This window comes from Plecotus auritus (assembly GCF_963455305.1).
Source record: "Plecotus auritus genome assembly, chromosome: 2".
NCBI classification, from domain to species: Eukaryota; Metazoa; Chordata; class Mammalia; order Chiroptera; family Vespertilionidae; genus Plecotus; species Plecotus auritus.
In genome coordinates, this window is record NC_137771.1 from 171,631,880 (window position 1) to 171,653,813 (window position 21,934).

General features: G+C 51.6%; 1 protein-coding gene across 3 annotated transcripts in view; it reads right to left on the bottom strand.

Moving 5' to 3' along the window:
- The window catches only part of ITGB5 (integrin subunit beta 5), a 103,857-nt gene that overhangs the window by 11,714 nt on the left and 70,209 nt on the right, over positions 1-21,934 (bottom strand). For all 3 annotated transcript variants that reach the window (XM_080657370.1, XM_080657371.1, XM_080657372.1), the window contains one exon: positions 16,369-16,798. In XM_080657370.1, coding sequence (XP_080513496.1) covers positions 16,369-16,798 — 430 coding nt within the window. The remainder of the gene's footprint in view (positions 1-16,368; positions 16,799-21,934) is intronic.

The following is a 21,934-nucleotide window of genomic DNA, read 5'->3' on the forward strand; positions in this document are numbered from 1 at the left end:
ACAGATGCCAGTGCACGCCGGGGGTAGGTCTGTCATCTAGCTCGGGCACTCTCCACTGCCCGGTGCGTCACACCATCCCACAGAGCAAAGCGCACAAAGTGGAAGGCATGGGGGTGCGGAACCTACAAGCAGCCCAGACGGGCCAGGCCAGAGGGGCTGCTCTGCTTGAGACGGTGAGTGTTGTTTTTCTTCCTGCTCGAACTGTTTCTGGCAGCCGTATGAGATTACCCAGCCGTAACCTGACACAATATTCCAAAGTGTGGGAGATTTGGAGAGGAAGTAGTATATTATCTACGGAAGAGTGGGTTTTGGTTGAAGCGTGTGTGTGCTGATGGGAGAAGCTGCTCCCTCTGGGGACTGGGCCTCCAGCTGAAACTGGTGGCAAACCGGGCAGAGGCCCGCTGCTCCGTGCTGTCCACCAGGCAGCTGAGCGGCAGGTAAACCCAGCTGCTTTAGGTACAGCAGGTGCCGTGCAGGCCGAGAGCCCCCGAACCCAGTCCACAGCCAGTGCAGGTGAGCGTGCCCCAGTAGAGTCAGGAGTAATCTTCTATTTCGGGTTGGAGTAGAGTCAGGAGCCACGGGCGGGACAGAGTGGGAGCTGACGATACGCGAAGTCTCGGGGAGAGGGACAGGACTTGCCACAGAGACGTGAGCTCTTCCAGAAAGCCCCCACGACACATGAGCACAGTGCAGACGCGGTAAGAAGGAACAGTGTGCAGAGACCCTGGAGAGTGGACAGAGCCCGCGGCCACAGCCCACACCAGTGGGGTGCGCAAGCCAGTGGGAGTCACTGAGGGACATCAGAAAGTCCTCAGCCGCGTGGCCTTGGGACTCCAATATTTGAAATTTCCAAAGCAAAGTCCCAGCAAGACAAAACTAGGAAAGAAACCCCGGGCTCCATGCTGGGCGAAAAGGCCGAAGCCACCTGAATGCTTGTCCTCTGACTCCCTTGATATCTCGGGTTCCGTTTGTCAGGCAGTTCACTGCCTTTCAAAGACGCCACCACGTCCTCCTGCACACCTACGCAGGCAGTCCTGTCGAAGTAAGGGTTCTTTTCCGGGAGCCTGGGCTGGGCCTCAGCATCCTCCTCAACATTGCACTCCAAGTAGGTTCTACCCACTCCTGGGAAAAGCACCAAGATGCAAGCACTCGCCATCTTGGCTTAAAGCTCCCGAGTCTCCCTTAGAAAGCATGGCCCATAGAGAATCAACAACTAGGTAGGTCTGGTCACCTTGTATCCTAATCCCAACGCCTCAGTCCTGCAGTTGGGCCTCCCCCTCAACCGGAATGCACAGAGGTTTCCCGCATCTCCTGGTGAGCCCATGGCCTCTCCTAACACCGCCCCCCCCCCGCCCCCGCCTAGGAACACATGACATTAAAATGACGAGGGTCATTGGGCCCCGTCCCAGAGATCAATTCCCGTCAATCACTGAATGGGGGATGGGGCACATGGTCACAGAGGGCCTAACAACACACAGAGGGCCTAAGCAATGCCTGTACATCAAAACAAAGCTCATTTAGAATGCTGTCCCCAACGCCGTGGCCGAGCGAGTCGAATGTAACGGTGCAGACATAAAAATATTTTCATTGCACATAGATATGGATATTGAGAGGCACGTGAAAGTACTTAGTGAGCTGTGAATTGCTCCATGTGCAAGTTATTATTAGTACTACCTTTGTTAGGATGATTGATAGCTAAATGGACAGGAAGTTGTAAATGTGTCTGTTTATGCAGAATTTCAGCTCCACAGAATTCAACAGCTTTCCTTCAGCACAACAATGCTTGTGTGGGCTGGAGGCCAGGACGCAGCCCCTTGCCTTCTTTCATAAACTAGAAAGGCAGCTATTGAGAGGAAGAGGTACTCTTGACGTAGGCTGGGAAGGAGCTGCTGGCAGGGAAGGAGCGGGACCAGTGGCCTGGAATCCACAGGGGACATGAGAGGAAGCTGAGCACCAGGCTCTGTAGAGGTCAGGGAGGGCAAGTCCTACAGTGGCTGCTGGGCCTCATTCTCAGTGGGGATGTGAGGGCAGAATTCAGCGGGTGGAGGGGTGAGGCGACAGCTAGAGCAGGCAACTCCACAGTAATCTGGTTGTGCAGGGGAAGGAAACGAAGAGGAGGAGGGAGGGCAGGGGGCACTGAAGATGGGATATATCTGAGCATACTTCTGATTAAAGAAAAAGATTCAGAAGAGAGACGGTTTGGGGGGAAATGGAAAAATGGAGTGGCAAACTCCAGAGATCACGGCAAAGAGATGCAGTGGGAGCATGGGGGACGAGCGGAGGGGTGAGGCTGTGGCAGAGGGAGATGCTCCAGTCCTCAGTGCCAGCAGTAGAGTTCAAGGTCATGGTGATCAGCTGCAGGAAGGCCACGGTGCTGGGCTGGAACCAAGTTCAAGCCTGTCCCCCACCATTCGCAATGCACACTGGGCAAGTCCCTAAACCTGAGTGATGATCTGTTTCCTCATCTGTCAGTGAGGACGATGCCTTCCTCGTGGGAATGTTGTTAGAAGTATGGGCACTATTGCAAGTGAAGGCCCTCACCCAGGATCTGGCACATGAGGATGTCCAGGAAGTAGTAGCTGGAACTTCGGGACTGCCATTGGGGCTGAGCAATCCAGGGGCTGGGAGACCAAGGTGGTGGGCAGATTGCCATGGGGAAATGCAGTGGACAGTGGGACCTGGGGGGAGGGGGCGAGTGTGAGGTAGAATGTAGGGGTCAGGGATGGGGAAAGGTTGAGGACCATGTAGTGGGAGGGCACAACCTAAAGGAGGGGGGCCTTCAAGGGGGTGAAGCAAAGCTCTGACGGGAGCATCGAGAAGCAAAGCGGGGGTGGAGGGAGGAGGCCAGTTCCCCCAAACCGCTCCCCAGCAATGTTCCTGGGGACCATCAGTTCCAGGAAAAAGAGGGGGTGGGGCTCCTGCAGAGGCTGGGAATGAAGAGGAGCCTGTCACATGAAGGGTGGCAAAGAACAACGCTGGGATTCAAGGACACACTTAGAAAACAAGGCAGTAGGCGTAGCAGTTAATGCAGGACTTCTGGAAGCAGAGTGCCTGGCTGGCCCCCTGAATCTGCTGTTTACCAGCAGGAGAGAATGTTTAACCCCTCTGGATCTTGGTTTCTTCATTTTTAAAATGGGACTAATAAAATGCCCCCCTTGTAGGGTTGTTGTGTGAGTGAAGCCACTCAATCTGGATAAAGCACTTGGTGTTGGCATATAGTAAGTGCTCAATAAATGCTAGTGATCTCCATCATCATCATCATCATCATCATCATCATCGTCGTCGTAGTCATTGTCATCGTCATCATCATCGTCATCATTGTTGTTATAATGGGAGCGAGAGGAGGAAGGCTTGGAGAAGATCCTGGAGGAGTGGAGGGAAGCGCTTTCTGGGAGCTCGGATCAAAGCCTTTTGGGGTCAAAGCTCCCATAGTTACCTACTCCACACCCAGCCTGAGGGGAGAACACCTGGGCCCCCAGAGCCTGGGAGGAGGCTGACACACCAGGGTGCCCCAGGCGCTGCTTGGGGAGCTCTGGGAGGTATGGCAGAGGTTGGGGGTGGGGGATGCACAGTGCAGCCAGTGAAGGAGGGGACCGAACCTGGCCTCAGCAGGAAGGGACAGCTGGATGCCCGAGGCAGGGCTGTGACCCATGAGATCCATCTCTCTCTCCAAAGCTGGTCCAAAAATAGTTCCCATGCAGCTCTGGAATGCACTGTGGCTCCCTCAGTGGCAGCTTCCGTCCCGTCCCCTCCCCTCCCCTCCCCTCCCCTCCCCTCCCCTCCGGGCTGGCAGAGTGGGGAGGTGAGGAGGGGGAGGACTAGCTCAGTTCCTGAGGCAGGAAGGAATTCCCTTTCTCCTGTTCCTGTCTCCCTCTCCCTCTCTCTCTGACACAGGGTATGCAATCACTTCCTCTCGTTCATTGCGTCCTCTCAGTGTCTGCCTCTCTTATGTATCCTGCTCTCCTCACAGCCCTGGGGTGGGGACACGGGGCGGGGGCTCCCTCTGCTTCACTCACAGCCCTCTGTCTGCCCAGTCTCCCCCACCTCTCAGTACCGAGCCAGCCATGTAAACAGGAAACCCTGAGAGGAAAGAAAAGAAGGGGTGTGTCTGGAAAGCCTTCGCTCATTTGGGATATTTCCCTGTCACCAGCAGTCAGATCTGTCTGCGTTCTGGACACTGGGTGAGACCTGGGCCCAGCTCCCGGACAACCAGCTCTCTAACAACTTCCCCAACAACTCAGAGCTGTATGTGCTTCCAGTTGAGGGGTCTGTGGGACCCAGGGGCCCAGAGAACCTCCCGAGCCAAAGCAGCTGGGAGCGGAGCCCACAGCCAGGCCCTCTTCAGCATCGATGGGTGTTTGGAGCCCCCTCTCTGAGCCTGTGAACACACAGCTGAGAGCAGCCTCATGGTCACTGATATCCTGGCACCCACACAGATCTCCACGGAGAACCAAAGCCAGACGAGGGCTGACCTCCCTGTGGCCAAACACACCCACAGGCTTGCAAAGGGTCGGGCCTCCCCGTCTGGGGCTTCAGCGGGAAGGGGAACTCCCTTCTAGGAAGTGCTCTCCCCGTTCTTGTTGACAGCACGTCAGTCAGTGTTCCCTAACAGGCCCTCCCCCGTCCTGAGTGTCCCTGCTCGGCCAAGCCAGGTCCCCGAGTCTGGCCCCTGGGGCATGTGCCCTCCCCCTGCTTTATCTTTCCCTTCCATGCACTGGCTTTGGTCCCAAATTGTAAAACACAGAGCTTCTTGAAATGCACAGGACATGTTCCCAGTTCCCTCATAAGGGATCTTAGTGTAGCTCCCGGAACCTCAGCAGAAACGAAATAAACCTCCGGGGCAAGAGAGAAGTCGCTCTTGACAAGCGCTGTCCTCACCACAGGCTTCCTCGGCCTGTAAACACCGAGGGGGCCTGCCAAGGACCAGTTACCAGAGAACCTGCCAACCACGGCCACCTCCTCCCACCAGGAAGCACAGCACAGCGCCCCTCACAGTACACACCAGCCCTGAACTCACTGTGCAGAGTCTCCTCTGACCAGCTCAGTCCTGTCCTTGTCCCTCCACCTGACACTCCTTGGAGCTGCTCAACTGGGGACGACGTCCTTTCTGGAATGGGTGCCACTGCGCAATCTCAGCTACTTACCTGCTGCTCTGGGCAGTAGGCCAGTTTCCTCACCAATGAAGGCGGGAGAGTACCTTGTCTATTTTACAGGATTGAGGACATCCTCTGTGAATGTGCAACAGAGAAATGTGAGGTTTAAGCACTTTACCTGAATTATCTCATTAGTCCTCCCAATAACTCTATGTGGTGGTATAATTATTACCCTAATTTTCCCAATTATGAAAAATGAGGTACAGAGAGGCCAAGTAATTTATCCAAAGTCACAGGGCAGGTAGAAATCAGGGCTGGGATTTGAACCACAGTTGTGTGGTCCTGGAGCCCATATTTCTAACCACTATACATACTGTCTCTCCAGTATAATCCAGTCATGATTAAGTGATAAAAATTAAAACAACAAACAGGATAAATGTTCAAGGTGACCCAGGGTGTGGTATAGTTGAAAATGTACAACAGACCTTATCCACAAGGCTGGCTTTTTATAACTTATCAGCAAATCACTCTTGGCCATTGTCTTACCTGTAGTCCCACTTGTTTATTTTTTTCTTTTGTTTCCCTTGCCAGAGGAGACATATCAGAAAAAATATTGCTACAAGAAATGTCTGAGATTTTACTGCCTATGTTTTCTTTCTAGGATTTCTATGGTTTCGAGTCTTACATTTCGAGTCTTTAATCCATTTTGAGTTTATTCTTGTGTGTGGTGTAAGAAGGTGGTCTAGGTGAAGGAATTAAGCAAAAGAAACCATCCCCCCTTCCCCCTAAAAAACCCTCATAGACACAGACAACAGTGTGGTGATTACCACAGAGAAAGGGGTGGAGGTTGGGGGAGGTAGAAGAGGTTAAAGGGGGGATAAATGGTGATGGAAGGAGACATGACTGTGGTTGATGAATACATAATACAATATACAGATGATGTATTATAGAACTGTACACTTGAAACCTATCGAATTTTATTAATTAATGACACCCCAATAAATTCAATAAATTTTTTTTTAGAAGATTGAAGAGACCTGAACATGTTCTATAGCTGATCAGAAGACTTAGTTAAAAGGGAGAGTGTTTATTTGTTTACTCATTTGCTTCATCTCATTAGCCTACTCATACAAAGTAGACGGTGTTTCATTTTTGTTTGTCCAATGCCTAGCATGGCGTCAGGCACACAGGATATGGTTGCTGGTCATTGGAAGCTATGAACATCATCAGGACAAGCCTGATGTACTGGGGGTCAGGCATCAAATGTGGGAAATTAGAAAAGGCACAGAAGTATTAATGATGCTTATGAGCTCACGTGTGACACCTGAGATACTTCAAATTCTTAACACATGTCCAAGAAACCCAGAGACTTCAAGTACCAGGAGGAAAAGAGGATCAAGATTTCTCTTTCCTCTAGTAGGACGTGGTCACAGGCAAACAGAGACTTTGTTCCCATTACAGTTCTTGCATATTGTTCAGATATCATAGGGCTCAGGGCGAAAGACTTCAGAGATACAAGCAATGATGCGTCCTTAGTCTCAGGGCCTTGGTTTAGTGTCAACGAACCAGCCCTGACAAGGTCAACTAACAGTGCTTCGCAACAGGCAATTCCCTGACTAGCCCTTCACCCTTTGCCTTCATCTGCTAGGCCACATGTATCTGTGCAGCCAAATAGGACCACTGCTAAACAAATAAGGCTTTAAGCCAAGCTTCCCCAAACCTCAACATTACTTTCGGAGATGACAGCACTGGCTAGAAAGTGGACTCCACTGTCAAAGGCACAAGTCCTCCCAAAGGTTAGCTTGCCTTCTGGTATTGCACCCGATTTCTCAATGCGCCTGCTGGCCACCAAGTCCCTCGGATTACCTCCACATTTCACACAAGAGCAGCAGGGGAAGGACCTGGTCTCTGGCCCAACTCTACAGATCACAGGGAGATTAAGGTAATGAAGGGAAGATGGAAAAATCCCATGTTCTTTAATGACCTCACCTTTCTGGGTTCAAAGAAGTCTGTAAACATGTGAGTGGGACGAACCATTGTCCTCAGAGGACCCTGAGAATGCTGACTCAGAAAGGAAAACAGAAGGCCTGCAGCCAAAAAAAAAAAAAAAAAACCACAGGGCTACTTCAGATTGATACTGATTTTGGCTAAACCTGCCCGATCTGCCTGGCAGGCACTTCTGGGGAAATGCCAACCACACCTGAGGAGTCATGAATTCATGTGAGGGCTTCTATTTTCAACCTGGAACACCGTCACACTGTTGTGGTTGGTGAGCAGTTGCCATATTCCACCCTAAGCTGGCCGCTGCTCAGAGCCTGGTGCAGGATCTCCAGGATGGGGCTTGTTTGGAATGTCACATGAGTGGGCCACGCTGACGCCTGGCTGAGGAGTCCGGCCAAGCCATGAGATGGCAGGAAGCAGCCGCCCAGAAGACAGCCCCCAGCCTCCGAGGGTTAAGGGAGGTGGGCTTTTCTTGGGTCAAGGCTTTGGACCAACCTCACTGAGGAGTGCTGCCAACATGCCAACCCCTCAGCCACAACCTCCCACGAGGTCAGGTCAGTGACAGCCACATCCATGTCCTGGAAGAGGAAGGACAACTCAATGAGATCATCCTGTCGAGAGTGTTTTATAAATTAATACAGGCCAACGAAGGTTCATTTAAGGAAAGTGAGGTCAGCATAATCAATAACAAAGCCAGTCACCTGCTGAACACTAAGAGCAACACTCGGTACCTTTCATTAAATAAGAAACATAGGTCGGGGACCTCAGCCGGTCCCTTGGTCCACGTGTGTCCTTCAGCCTGGCCCACCGTGTCTGATATATTCGTATGTAACCCAGAGACACCCACTTAGGAAAACAGAGACTAAATGTTTCCTAAAATGTTGACCAAAATAAGGAGCACTTATTAGATAAGACTTGGAAAACGTGGGCTACATGCTTGGCTGGTAGCAGGGATGGCTGAACTCGTAATCCAGATATTTGGGAAGGGTGTCAGCTAATCAAAATTAGTAAAATTAGATGGAAGTTAGGTTGCTATTATTTGCAAGGCTCTCCTTGTCTGAATCTATAATCAAGAATCGGAAGGAGCTTTAGTCCAGATTCTGGGCCTCAGTTTCCCCAAATGTGAACAGTGAAAGCAGGTACTACACAGTTGACCCACTGTGTGTGATTGGTGGTGGCATTACAAAAGGCATGAGGTGCACATCATCCCGCTATTAATGCTTGCTCATGATGAATGCGAAATACTACCAAATTAGCCTCAGTTTGTTTCCCAGGAAAGAAAAGGGATATTAAAATAGATTCTCCTTGTATTATTACATTCGCCTATTGCTGAAGACCAACATGGTGATGTTGAATAGCATACCAATCTGGGAAGTACATTCTTTAGCTTGGGGACAGTGGAGTCACTTGATCAAGACTTTTGGGGGTAGTGGTTGTGGGCTGGGGTGATAGGAGGCCCCCTCCTGTGGGTCAAAGGGCAACAGGCTGGGCTCAGGAAGGTGCCCTGGAGAGAAGAATCAAAACTTCCAGCAGGTCAGACTAGCTCAGAGCAACTTCCAGACACCCAGGAGCAGCTGGACCTGGGTGGAGTTCTTAGGTCAGAGTTCTGAGAGTCACAGACACTCACCCTGAAGGAAAACAGGGCTCCATCCAATCCCGCCCCACCCAGCCAGAGGCACTGAGCAGCAGAGGCCTGCAATCAATGATGTCACAGTTTCCAAAATCAAGACCAAACTCAAAGTGGCGGCTCAACACCCAAGAAATGGAACCAAAAGGACCTTAAAAATAACTCTTTCAGTCACAGAGGTCTCCCATAGTTTTCAATTTAACTAAAAATCAAAGTTTTTCTAACATGTTCTTCTATAATATCAAAAAGCTATCCCTGGCTGGATTTGCTCAGTGGTTAGAACATCGGCCCACAGACTGAAGGGTTGCAAGTTCGATTCCTGATCAAGGGCACATACCTCAGTTGCAGGTTCCCCAGCCCCAGTAGGGGCACAGGTGGGAGACACCAATCAATGTGTCTCTCTCACGTGGATGTTTCTCTCTCTCCCCCTCCTTCCTCCCTTCCATGTTCTCTAGAAATCAGTGGGAGGAAAAATATCCTCCAGTGAGGATTAAAAAAAGAAAGAAAAAGAAGCTTATACCACCCAAATCTATACATGACATTCACATGTGTTCCTAGGATTTTCCTATGCTTTTGGAATTTCATTTTTCCTTCACAAGCCAAACTTCATGACCTTGAGGACCAGGCCTGAAGTTCAAAGGCATGCATCGAGTGCTCCTGCTCCCATACTTCCCTTTCCAAGAGGAGAGAGAAGGGCAGTGAGGTGAGATCCCATGCTTAGATTACTCCATTTTCACAATCACTGGTGAATTGTTGCATAAGATGTTTCTAAAAACAAGATCTGAGCAGTGAGGAAGGGCAGTAAGAAAACTCCGTTCCCAGAGCTAAGATCGGAGCACGGGACAGGGCAGGTTCTCAAAGTGGCTTCCCAACACTTCCTGCCTCATATAAATCTGGATGGTGAGGGGAGAAGCTTAAAGGGTTCAGATCCTCATTCCTCAACCCCAGAAAGCTTCTGAGAAGTGGGAAATTCCAGGGGCCACAGAAAATTAGAAATTAATTCAAGACCACAAGCAACTCCAACTCTGCACCCACAGCAGCCAGTCCCACTCGGCCTATGAGGGTTGCTCAATGAGCTCTTGTGGACTGAGAAGAAAGCAGCAACCAACTGAAAACCAAGGGACCCTCCGTGAGAGAGCATTGTTCCCATGTCTGTGGCTGCAGTGACTAAGATCAGAGATTATTAAACTCGGTTTTCCCAAAGAGCTTTCTCCAGTGACAAGCGGTGGCAGCTAGCTGACTCCAGCTCTAAGCAGCCTAGCGTGCCTGGTGTAGGTGACTGGTCTGAAAGATGCATTGTGTCCTTATGTGATGGTGTGGGGGGGGCCTACATTTCGGTTCCTTTCTGACGTTCAATTGAACTTGAGCAATGTCTGGATACAGATGTTATAGTTAGAGAAGTCCTGACCATGGGATACCCATTGAGAACTTCCAAAACCAACATGCTTTAATGCCATGAATCTCTCTGGTGCTTATCTGTGTGTAAGAAAATGTTCTTCCGGGAAGGGGGTGGGCAGGTAATCACCTTTACACAATACCCCTGGGGAAGAGGCAGTGTGCCGGAGGTTTCACAGGAGGACCCTACCGGATGCTCATGATGACCCTCTGGGGCATCTGTCAGAGAGGGTCCCCCGAGAGTCTAAGGTCACAGGCAGAAGGGCACTGCCATGCTTCGGATCCAGATGTGAACATGCCCTGGTCCTCAACCACTCTGTTTAATGCTCTTCGGTGGAAATATCTTCAATGCGTATATTATTCCTCATAATCATAGTCGTTGAAGAATTCTGTCACACGTTCTGCTCTCAGAGCCACCGTATCCTCAGTCCTCCAAAATGAATGTGAGCCTCACGGCCTCTGCTGAGAGGTAGCATTTACATCCCACCAGGTGAGAGCACCTGCAGCTTAGCACAGGCCTCTGAGGGAGAGGGGCACTTTATCTAGGAAAAATACCTATACTTTGCATCCTCATAATTACAAATAGCAGCTGGTAACCATGCACAAACTGAGCAGAGATTAATATTTGTGGGAAGAACTTTCAAGCCTCCCACCTGGGGCACACAGTGGGAGCCATCCCACCAAGAAGCCCCTTTCCTGGGAAATAAAATATGTCAAATCTTGGTTCATTCGAAAGGTACTGTGGGAGTCCTTTGCCATGGAGGCACCCTGGAGATGGTCCTGGAACAAGTCATTTACAAAACATGCACAATGCTATGGAGTGACAGAGGCAGATCTGCGCCCATAGCCTCGGCAGTGGCCACCGGGCTGTGAAAATTGCATTTCTGAAGAAAACGGTACAAATATGGTGACAAGTTCTTCTATAAACATATCGGGATAACTGTTGCCACAGGAAGTGTTTCACTGGCAAGAATCAAGAAGTCAGAACCAGGCCACACTGTCAGAGGCACTTCTTTTTTTTTTTTTTTTAAATATATTTTATTGATTTTTTACAGAGAGGAAGGGAGAAGGATAGAGAGTCAGAAACATCGATGAGAGAGAAACATCGATCAGCTGCCTTCTGCACACTCCCCACTGGGTATGTGCCTGCAACCAAGGTACATGCCCTTGACCGGAATCAGACCTGGGACCCTTCAGTCCACAGGCCATGCTCTATCCACTGAGCCAAACCGGTTAGGGCAGTCAGAGGCACTTTTAACTGGGGAGGTTTCACAGAACCTTGTGAGCCTTTGGGAAACCAGCACCCTGGCCCAGAGCGTATGCTTAGGTGCCGGCTCTGCCGCTAGGACTGACAACACTAGTGTCGCTGTGCAGTTCTTTTTTTTTTTAATGTCTAGGAGAGAACTGCAGGTGCCTCTTGACCTGCCACATATTAAAGGATACCATCTATATAATACATCTACATACTGGATAAACTGCCCAAATAGCCTGTTAGATGCAGTCAAATATATGAGAATTTATTTAGATTACTTGGGGGAATCTCACAGTCACATGACCAAAAGGGTGCCGTTAGAAATTCTATATCCTACTTGATTTAAATTCTCTCATTATGTGAACCTCAAGAAGCAGGCTGACTATTCGCAAGTTATTCATTACACCCCAGTGCGGTCATTTTAAGTACAGAGACTTCACGGTTTACCATAAAGGAGTAACTCGAATCCCAGGAAATGCACTGTTTGGGTGCAGAAACCAGCAAAGAGCAACAAAGTCAGAGCAATAATATTTTATTGCAGTAAAAGCAGCTTCCCATATTCTATTAGCAACACTTTATGAGGCTCAAGAGAACAGAAACCCGCCCGATGGCCCCTGGAGCTTGCTCTGCACACACAGGAACTGTCTGTGGACAGAACCCTTCTCTGAGATCTGCTGCCTCCAGAAACCAGAGGAAGACACACCAGCCTGGCTGCCCGCGCGTTCCCGTGACAATGTGCCACCGAGTAATAGCAAGGCTGTCCAATTGCTTCCAGACCTTAGTCTGATTTGCCTCACTGCTAACTTTTATGGCGTGTGACCTCCTACAAACCTATAATTGCTTGCATTTCCCCCTCGGTCCTGGCTCTGGGTGGGGGAGCTGGGGGAATGGACTCTAAGCCTCTCATAGACGGAAAGACCAGAGAGAAGTGGAAGGAGTTGTCCCAGCAGTTCCGGCCCTGGCTCTACCTCCACCCCCATCTGAAGACAAACCACAACTGCAGTCCCCTTGCAGGATGGGCTGCAGGGCCCAGGGGTGAGGAAGACTGAGAGAACGCTGATGTCAGCTGCCCGGGAGGCTGAGTCAGCATCTTCAAGACCAGAGTGGTTATTGGGAAACAGACTTCTCCCACAAAAACCCCAAATGGAGCAGCAGCCCAAGAGCTCAAAACCCACACGCACAACCCCAGAGTGGGAGCTCCAAGCCCTTGACCACGGGTGCAGAGGAACCAAGGAATGGAGACCCTCCCACAGCCACCTTCTGTCGAGTTTGAGAGACAAGGAAGGAATGGAGAGCTGGGAGCTGCATGGATGCTCAAGGAGCCGCTGCCTGGGCGTGTCATGAAGTCCTGCCCGGAGCTGGCTCGTTTCAAGTCCTGCCCCAATAATCAAAACAACAGTGACCTCATTCCAGAAACTGCTTTCCCCAGGGGGACTTGGAAAGCTTTACGTTTCAACTCGCTGTTGCTTTAAAGTGAAGGGGGAAAGGGGGCTCGCTGGGGATGCGATGGAAAGCGTCAAAATGGCCTAGTCGATGATGGAGTAAAATAACTGAACGTCCGGTGCTTCTTAATATATAATAGTATGGAGCGGGGGGCCGGGGGGGTTCAAGACACAAAACTGTACAAGGCCACAGACACACACTAACTTCGAAAAAAGTTCAGAAGGAAAAATACTAACTCTTAAAGCATGAGTGATGGAATTATGAATATCTTTCTTTCTCCTCTTCAGAACATTCCAGACCCCAGCAGGACCCCCCATCTAACTAGTCATGCTCTTGACTGTGCACATGCGAACCAGTGAGGGTGACAGAAGTTCCTTATCTGGCTCACCAGGTGGCCCAATCAGTCCCGGTCACCAAGGAGACGGACGGCACAGAATGACCACACATCCTTCAACTTCCTGGTATTTTTCAGTTTTCTTTAAGAATGTGCATGGCGTTCCCGTGTGGGGGAAAAGACACCACATGTCAGCCATCCCGGGAGTTAGTGACTTGAAGCATCGTGCATGTGGGACCTGAAAGGCTTCTCGAACCTCCGTGTCTCCATCGCAGGGCTGCATGGAGGGAGCGGGGAGCGAGAGCACGGGCCGGCCGACTGGAGGGCGAGACTAACTCGGAACTGTGTGTTCTGCAGCAAAAGAGCTGCACTTCCACTCAGCTACAGACAATTCCTGTTTCCAAAGCGACGAGGTTTCACTACTGAGGCCACGCACCCTCATCCAGCACCCGCCCTTCACCTCCAGCTCGGGGCCCATGCAGTCACATCCGAGAGGGAAAGGAGGCCTCTATACGTATGGGACGGGCTGTTTCCTGCCAAGCCCCAGGCCAGGCCCTGTATCTACGCCTTCTTCAATGCTCAAAACAATGCAGAAACAGGGGTGTTGGGCCAGGCCCTGTATCTATGCCTTCTTCAATTCTCAAAACAATGCAGAAACAGGGGTGTTGGGCCAGGCCCTGTATCTACGCCTTCTTCAATTCTCAAAACAATGCAGAAACAGGGGTGTTGGCCACATTAGAGACAGCAGAGCTGAGTCCAGGACAACCCTCGCTGTAGGCGGATAAACTGTGTGGACGGAGCGTGCATGTCACTGACTTGGAAGCCCTGGCTCCCCGGCAGCCGGACGCAGCAGCCTCTGCATGAGGACCTATCAGAGGATTATTTCTGGCTCCTGAGGGGAAAGGAGTGACAGTTCTGTGAAAATATTTGCTAAAATGTTTAAAAACAAAACAAACACTGCTGAAAGCCAACTGCAGACACTGCCAGGCTCCCTGGAGCTTTTATGGTAGCTGCTCAGCGACTGGAACTCCATCCCACCGCTGGGACTCCAGCCCTGCTGGGACTCTTAGGCAAGCCAGAGATTTACAGGGGCACTCGGGGTGAGGTGGGGAGAGGGTGCCCCGCCCCCCCGCCAGAGAGGGAAGCTGCCCCTCCCCCCCACAGCAGCCACTGTGGCTCCCAGAGCTGTGTGGCACTGACTCTCAAGGGAGTTGGGGGGTCAGTGCGCCCTCCTTTTGTGCCAGGCGATGAGCTAGGTGCTTCCTCTACATTATCCTGTTGCTCAGAACTCTGTGCCCACGTGACCCAGCAGCATGTGGTGTTATTGGAATCAGAGCCAGGTCTGCCTGATCCTAAGCATGTTTTCTGCTAACCCTGCCGGATCCAGCCAGTTAATCCTATCCATCATCCCTGGACGGGGAGAGTGGGCCCCTGTTTCATGTTCGGCACATCAAATCCTAACACTTCCGTGGCATTCCGGTGTCCTGCACTTTCTGGAGCAACTCCAACTTTTGAACATGTTGGTCCCACTGCACCCATGGGTGCACTCATGTGTGTCTCACGGAGTGGTCAGCCCTCGGAGGCCTCACTTGCTGACCCACATCTGTGCAGCCCTCAGCACTTGCTTCTTCCGCTCACAGGGGCAGCTCATTTATATGTTGCGATGGGCTCCACATATTTGTGCTTTATCTCCCCTGCTGCACTCTAAGTTCCTTTCAGAGCAACGCTTCCCAACTGGAAGGCCATTCTCGGGAAGGAATCTGGAGACAATAGAGTACACACGGCATACACAACAGGACCCACAGCAGAAGACATTACAGCCCCACCTACAACAGTTCTGCTTCCTCTATGTGCAGTGGCCTCATGTGGGATGGAATGGCCCTCTGGAGACATGACCTTACACTATCTCATCAGCATACAACTCCCAGAATGGGAACTGCCCAATTGTAATCCCATTGGAATCCATGTGAAGCCCTATGCCCAGATTTAAAAACCCAAGTGCTCAAACACGACACAATAAAAACTTGGCTGGGTTGTACTTCAAAAAAAATGTAAGAGCTTCAAATGTTGGTAGTCAAGTTAAAAACAAGCCCAATAGTATAATGTGATTGTCAAACAGAAAAGCGAAGGTATCGCTAGGATGTGTTGACGGAAGTGGCCTGGGCAGACCACAGGAAGCAAGTGTCCCGCTGAGCCCTGGGCTGAGCGCCGTTACGCAGAAGGACAAATACCGCGCCCGCGCCTAGGAAGCACACAGCACAAAACGACAGAGCCCTCTGGGAGAGGCCTGGAGAAGGCAGAGAAACATAAAGACACTCCAGATGTTTGACAGGCTGTCATGTGGAGAGAGGATCTAGAATGTGAACCATTGGGGAAAAGTAACTGAGGAACAATTTTTTGTTCAATATAAGCAGCTTTCAAACCATGTGGGAGGCAGAACATGGCCCCCCAAAGATGTCCATGGCCTCGCCCCCGGTGCTGCGTCTGTGTGACCTGACGTGGTAAAAGGGGCTTTGCAGTTACAATTAAGTCAAGGACCTGGAGGTGGGAGACTTTCCTGGATGACCCTTTTAGTAGGGAGGCAGGAGCGTCAGAGAGATGTGGCGTCTGCGGGCGCTGCACCGCTTGCTTTGGAACTGGAGGCGGGTGCTACAGGCCCAGGGATGCTAGTGGCTCCTAGAAACCAGGAGAGGCCGGGAGTGGATTCTCCCCCAGGGCCGTTAGGAGGAACGCAGCCCTGCCGACACCTGGACTGTAGTCAAGTAGCACCCATCTCAGACTTCTGACTTCCAGAACTATAACAGAATAAACCTGTGTTGTCTTCAGTTACTAAGTTACTGCTAACTTGTTAAAGCAGTGATCAGAGATGAATGCGACAGTCAACACGGGACTAACCAGTACCAGCCACAGTGAGCCCCCTGTCCCAGGAGGCAATCAAGAAGAGGCGGAACATCTACCTGCCAGGAATGCTGTGCAGGCAAGTCCTGGGTGAGCGTGACAAATGCCTCCAGCGCTGAGAGCCCACGTCAAGTGGCGGCGCCTTCTCCTGCTTTTGTATTTGACACACTGGTCCCCACCCCCCCGCCTGGTGGTGCGCAAGGCTTGCCCTGTTGCCTCCCAGGAGGACAGGGGTAGTAAGGTAAAGGCATGCTTTGGGGGATGTCCTCACAGCACCGGGGACTGGGCCTGCCTCAGAGCAAAAGTGCTTGCCCGGGGTGCCTACCTGAGCAGAGGACGCCTCTGTTCCTGGCACAGGAGAAGTTGTCGCACTCGCAGAAAGGCCCGTAGATCTTCCCGAACTCGCTCTCGAAGCAGGAGCACTGGCTGCAGCTGCACTGCCCGCGCCCGCTGCACAGCGGCTTGCCCTCGGCCTCGCGGCACAGGTTCTGGTGCCCGCTCGGGTTCTCCCCTTCCTGGCACTCGCACCTGCTGCCCAGGTAGCTGGGGTTGCACTCACACAGACCGCAGACGTAGGTCCCGTTCCCGCTGCATCGGGGGCTGTCCGGCTCCTGCCCCGCGCTGCAGCCACACTTGCAGTTGTAGGTGACCCCCACCTCCAGGCTGTCCCGGAACCCCACGGGCCGTAGGGTGAACGTGTGCTCCGTGTGTTTGCCTGGGCAGCTCCGCGCCTCCACCGACACTTCAAAGGATGCCTGAGCAGAAAGAAGAGAGGGGACATCGTGGGCACGGTGAGTCAGGGTATCTGCTTCGGCCTCCCAATCACCCAGGGCCCCGCCCCAGAGTGGTTCCTCTGAGGGCCTCAGGGGAGAGCTGTGGCTACGCCAGCCCTGTGCATGCACACGGCCCCGGAGGAAGAGGCCCAGGTCAGCAAGCTCCTGCACATTTTCCAGGCATGGTGCTTGGTCCTGAACGTTCGTGATCTCTTTTAATCCTCATGACTCTGAGGAAATGGCTTCCACAGGAAAGTAGAAAGACTCACGCAAGGGTTCTTTTCTCCCCTTTCTTTTCACCTATATCCTATCCTCTCTCCATTTCCATTCTGAAAATCTGTACCAGGCACTGCGTCACATGCTCCCTGAGCGCAGGGGCCCCGGGGTTCCACAGACCCCTCTGAAGAGAGGATTCCTCCCTGTTGGAGAAGGGACAATAGGCCCCCTCCTGGGGATGGAGCCTGCAACCCGGGCATGTGCTCTGACTGGGAATCAAATGGTGATCTCCTGGTTGATGGGTCAATACTCAACCACTGAGTCACACCGGCAGTGCCAGGCTGTTTCTTTTTAAACAAAGCATGTAAAGAAGCGTTGCTAACCCCTAAGCTGCTTGTGCATTGCCCTGGAAACAGGCAGCAATGGGAGGAAAGCGAGGGCACTGCTTGGTGTGATTCTCCCAGGAAGTAGAGCACGACTCTTTCACTTCCCTCCTCCCACTGAGAACAGAGCCATGTGTGGTTATATTCATCCAGCACTGCCCTCAGAGCAGAGCACTGTGGAAATCCAGACAGGGATCTGGCACACCCTGACCAAATGCCATCTGAAGTGCTTCTCTCTGAACGGTGGTGCTTCTCCCTGAACGGTGGTGCTTCTCCCTGAACAGTGGTGCTTCTCCTCTGAACGGTGGTGCTTCTCCTCTGAACGGTGGTGCTTCTCCCTGAACGGTGGTGCTTCTCCCTGAACAGTGGTGCTTCTCCTCTGAACGGTGGTGCTTCTCCTCTGAACGGTGGTGCTTCTCCTCTGAAGAGTGGTGCTACTCCCTAAACAGTGGTGCTTCTCCTCTGAACGGTGGTGCTTCTCCTCTGAATGGTGGTGCTTCTCCCTGAACAATGGTGCTTCTCCTTGAATGGTGGTGCTTCTCCTCTGAATGGTGATGCTTCTCCCTGAATGGTGGTGCTTCTCCCTGAATGGTGGTGCTTCTCCTCTGAACGGTGGGCTCCCTACACAGACAGAGGCCTGGGCCCACTCCAGAAACTGACTCACCATGTCTGGCCCAGATGTCTTTATTTTCCAAGTCTCCTCAGATCCTTCTGAAGCTCAAATGGGTTAGTAAATCACCTTTAATGATTGTTATCCTTAATTCTATTATTTGGGCTGAAATACAGCTGAGTTTTAAAAAGTCACTAATAACTTGCTTTACGGGGCACTCTTTAGGTCATGATGTGTACTTCTGGAGAACACGGAACGTATTTTTCTCTAAATGTTCTACAGATCCCTATCACTTTTGGATTTTTACTAATGTTAAAAAGCTTCCCTTCAGATACTGTGACATCTAGGGACACCCGGGGGAAGGGGGTGAGGGTGGAGGTGTGAGAGACTAAAGAGGAAGACAGACCCAGCTGTCTAGGTCCTGGAGATAGTACTGCTGGGCAGCAAGCCACGACTTTGGGGAACTCACAGCAGACCCCCAGGAGTCAGCATTATCCAAAGGGGGTCACAGGAGATGACAGTGAGCTGAGGACCATGACCAGAAGCCAGGGTCAGAGGACACTGGGAAAGCAAGCCAAGTGCAGACTGGAGACTAGCCCACCCTCCATGTCTATGTCTATGTGTGTGTGTATTGGGGGGGGGGCGCGGGGGGGGGAGGAGACAAAAGGAGAGATTGACAAAAGGAAGTTCAGGACTAAGTTCCAAGGCCCTGGGCACAGTAACAAGATGGGGACTCACCGGGCAGTGAAATCTGCCTTATGACAACACACACTAACAGTTCCCAGGTGCCAAGCACCCACTGTGCAGGCATTTCCGTGAGCAGTTCACTCACATGCCCTAGAAGGAGATATTCTCATTTATCAGAGATAAAATGGGGTCTCCCAGCTGGGGAGGGTTGGGCCTGCGCTCTCCTTGGCATATTACCTCCCGGAAGTGGGAATGAGACAGGTGCCCAGTGTCCACGTCTGGGTACAGAGGGAGAGGCAGCCTGGCTCACTGTGGAGACTAGAGGGTGACCTCCCAGGACCAGAGGCTCCTCCAAACCTTCCTGCCTGGCTCAGGACGACCCAGGCCTGCAGGTGAGAAGGGAGGGGAGACCGCGCCCGACCGAAGCCTCCACGGGGACATCGAGCATGCGGAGATGGACTCCCCTCTTCCGAAGCTCGCTCGGGGAGAAGCTGTGACTGCTCCGTGGCCTGCTTCCCAGGGCTGCGCTTTGCTGCACGTATTACATGAAAAGCCCTGCCCCCAAAGGCATCCGTGGGTCAGAAGTGGAATAAACCACAAAGGAGCGACCTGGACCAACAGCCAGAGGCATTTAATTACTGAGACTGCGGGAGTGTCCATCTGTGCGCATCACCTCCCCCAGGAAATCTTGCCTGCGTCACGGGGCACAGTAGCGAGAGGGGGAGAGAGAGAGAGAGAGAGAGAGAGAGAGAGAGAGAGAGAGAGAGAGAGAGAGAGAATAAAATGCTGATGTGTCTGTTTGCTGGGAGTGAGTGAGAGGTGAGGGGAGCCCCCGAATCAGCACTAGCAGCTGATCACCCAGGATTTGGAAAAGCTCCCGCCCTGGCTGCCTGGCTAGGGAGCAAGGAGAACCCAGCTTTTAAGCAGGTCCAGTGGCCTTCATGCAGCCGGCCCCCCAATGACACGGAACGGCTGCTCCAGGCGGCTGGGCACAGGAGTGCTATGAAAGCACTGGGGAGCAGCAAGTAAACCTGTCCTGCAACCCTCCCTTTCAGAGCCCATTTCCCTACGGGAGCAGGAAAGAAGCCGGAGTCTGGCAGGCGTCTTCCCTGGTTCTCACGGCTTCCAACTGACACTGAAGGCCCCCAGTTCCTGGACTCCCCATTCTCCCACGCGGAGACGGGAGAGGAAGGTCAGGGACAGAGCAGCCCTCCCTCCTGCCCCTTCCTGTTATTCAGCCCTCATTGGGGTGCTCCTGGGTCCTCAGCAGGGCGGCTGGTCTGACCCACTCTTTCAAACGGGCCACCCAGCCCCCACCCCAAACCCACCCACCCAGGGCTGCCGGATGCCAAGCCCACCAGGAGCACAGGGAAACGAAGTGCGGGTGGGCACAGGATACAAAGCCCAGAGGAGGGACAGGAACGGGACCCCGCGGGAAGCTCACGGGTCCTTGGTACCGGGCGTTAGTGCTCCCGCACAGGCCGCTCGCATGCTGCTTTGCCAAGGCCGGTCCACGAGAAAACCCACTCCCAGGGCTGGGCCTGTCAGTCAGTCCTGGTTGGTGTTGGGATGAGGGGAGGAAAACTAGGGGAAATCTGAAGTCACTGGAGAAGAGAACCTCACTGGATTGGGGGCTTTCAGGTCTTATTTATGTAATATTTCTCTTTGAGGACATCCTTGTCCCTCACCCTGCCACCTCTCTGCGTCTTGCGGGGACACAGCCACCGCAGGAAGCAGAGGGAGCAGTAAAGCCCCTGCTGCGGTATTGGGCGCATTGCAAATTCCCACAAGACGGTAACTCTAAATCGTGTTATTCCCTCCATGATGAGGAGGCAAGGACTAGTGAGATGAGTCGGTCCGGAGTGAAAAGACCGTGGTTTGAGTTGTTGCAAGTCCACTGCTTGTCAGCTGGGAGGTCTTGGGCAGGTCATCACACCCCCGAATCTCGGCTGCCGGCAGCAACGGGTGCAGCGCCTGATCCCCACCTGAGCCGTAGGGAAGGAGTGTAAAGTCACTCCATCAACTGGGGTCCCTGAGTGGAGGCCCAGTTCTTTGTTATCGTACTTGGCTCTGAGACGAGCCCTTTGAAATAGGTACGACAGCAGAATCGCGGGCACCAAGAGGCCAGGTAAAGGTGATGTCAGAGAGCCCTGGCTTTGAACGTTCACTTTGCTACTTACTGGCTGTGGTGCGCTGAGCAATTAATTCGATTCTTTGTGCCTCATTTTCTCTCATCTGTCAACACGGTAACATTACCCCCCTCCCAGGGACGTTATCTGACCTATTCACAAGGATGCCATTAGAAATTGCCAAGAGCCTTCCTGAGTGAACCCAGGCGTCCGTGTGTGCCGCGTAGCCTCACTCTTCCTCTGCTCCTTTGCATCTGGTTCTCCAGATAAAGGGCCCTGTTTGGGTGGTTTTCACACATCATTCCTTAGCTTTCCTGACGCACGGCACCCAATGTTCCACCCACAGATCTATAAAATTCACATGTTTTGGGGTTTGTTTGTGTGGTTTTTTTTGTTATTTCTGCCTTTTTCCATTTTTCATAAGTATCTCTTTAGACCAGTGGTCGCCATCCGGTGGTCCGCGGACCACTGGTGGTCTGTGAGGTCCGAAAGGTTGGCGACCGCTGCTATAGACCCTGTGACTATGAGGCTTTTGTGTGTGTGTTTTTTAAATTACATGGATTAATTTAATTACTTAATTTATCAAAATAACATAAATACAGGGTGTCCCCCAAAAGATGTATACACACTTTAACAGCTGATAACTCAATTTTGAAAATGAAATGAATTTTAATAAACACTGCTTGTATAATTATTCAAAGTGTGTGTATACATTTTTAGGACACCATATATATTGCTAAATTTGACGAGCATTAAAAATAAAATTTTATGGGGGGTGGGAGTGGCTGGGGAGGGGTCGATGGAGGAAAAAAGAGACATATGTAATACTTTAAACAATAAAAAAATAAAATAAATTTTATTGGAAGTGCCTCTTTGATTATGAGGCTTTTCCCACACCAATAGTTCATGTATATGTGAAATAATAATCTTTTTTTTTTTTGCTAAATAAGACAGGGATCAGTATCAATCCTATTCTTATTTTTTATTTGTATAAATTAAAGCACTCCCTCCAAAAAAACTTATTCACATAAATAGGAAGATGGGACTAGAAGTTTTGTTACAGCAACATCATCCTATTCTTGAATGCCCTCTG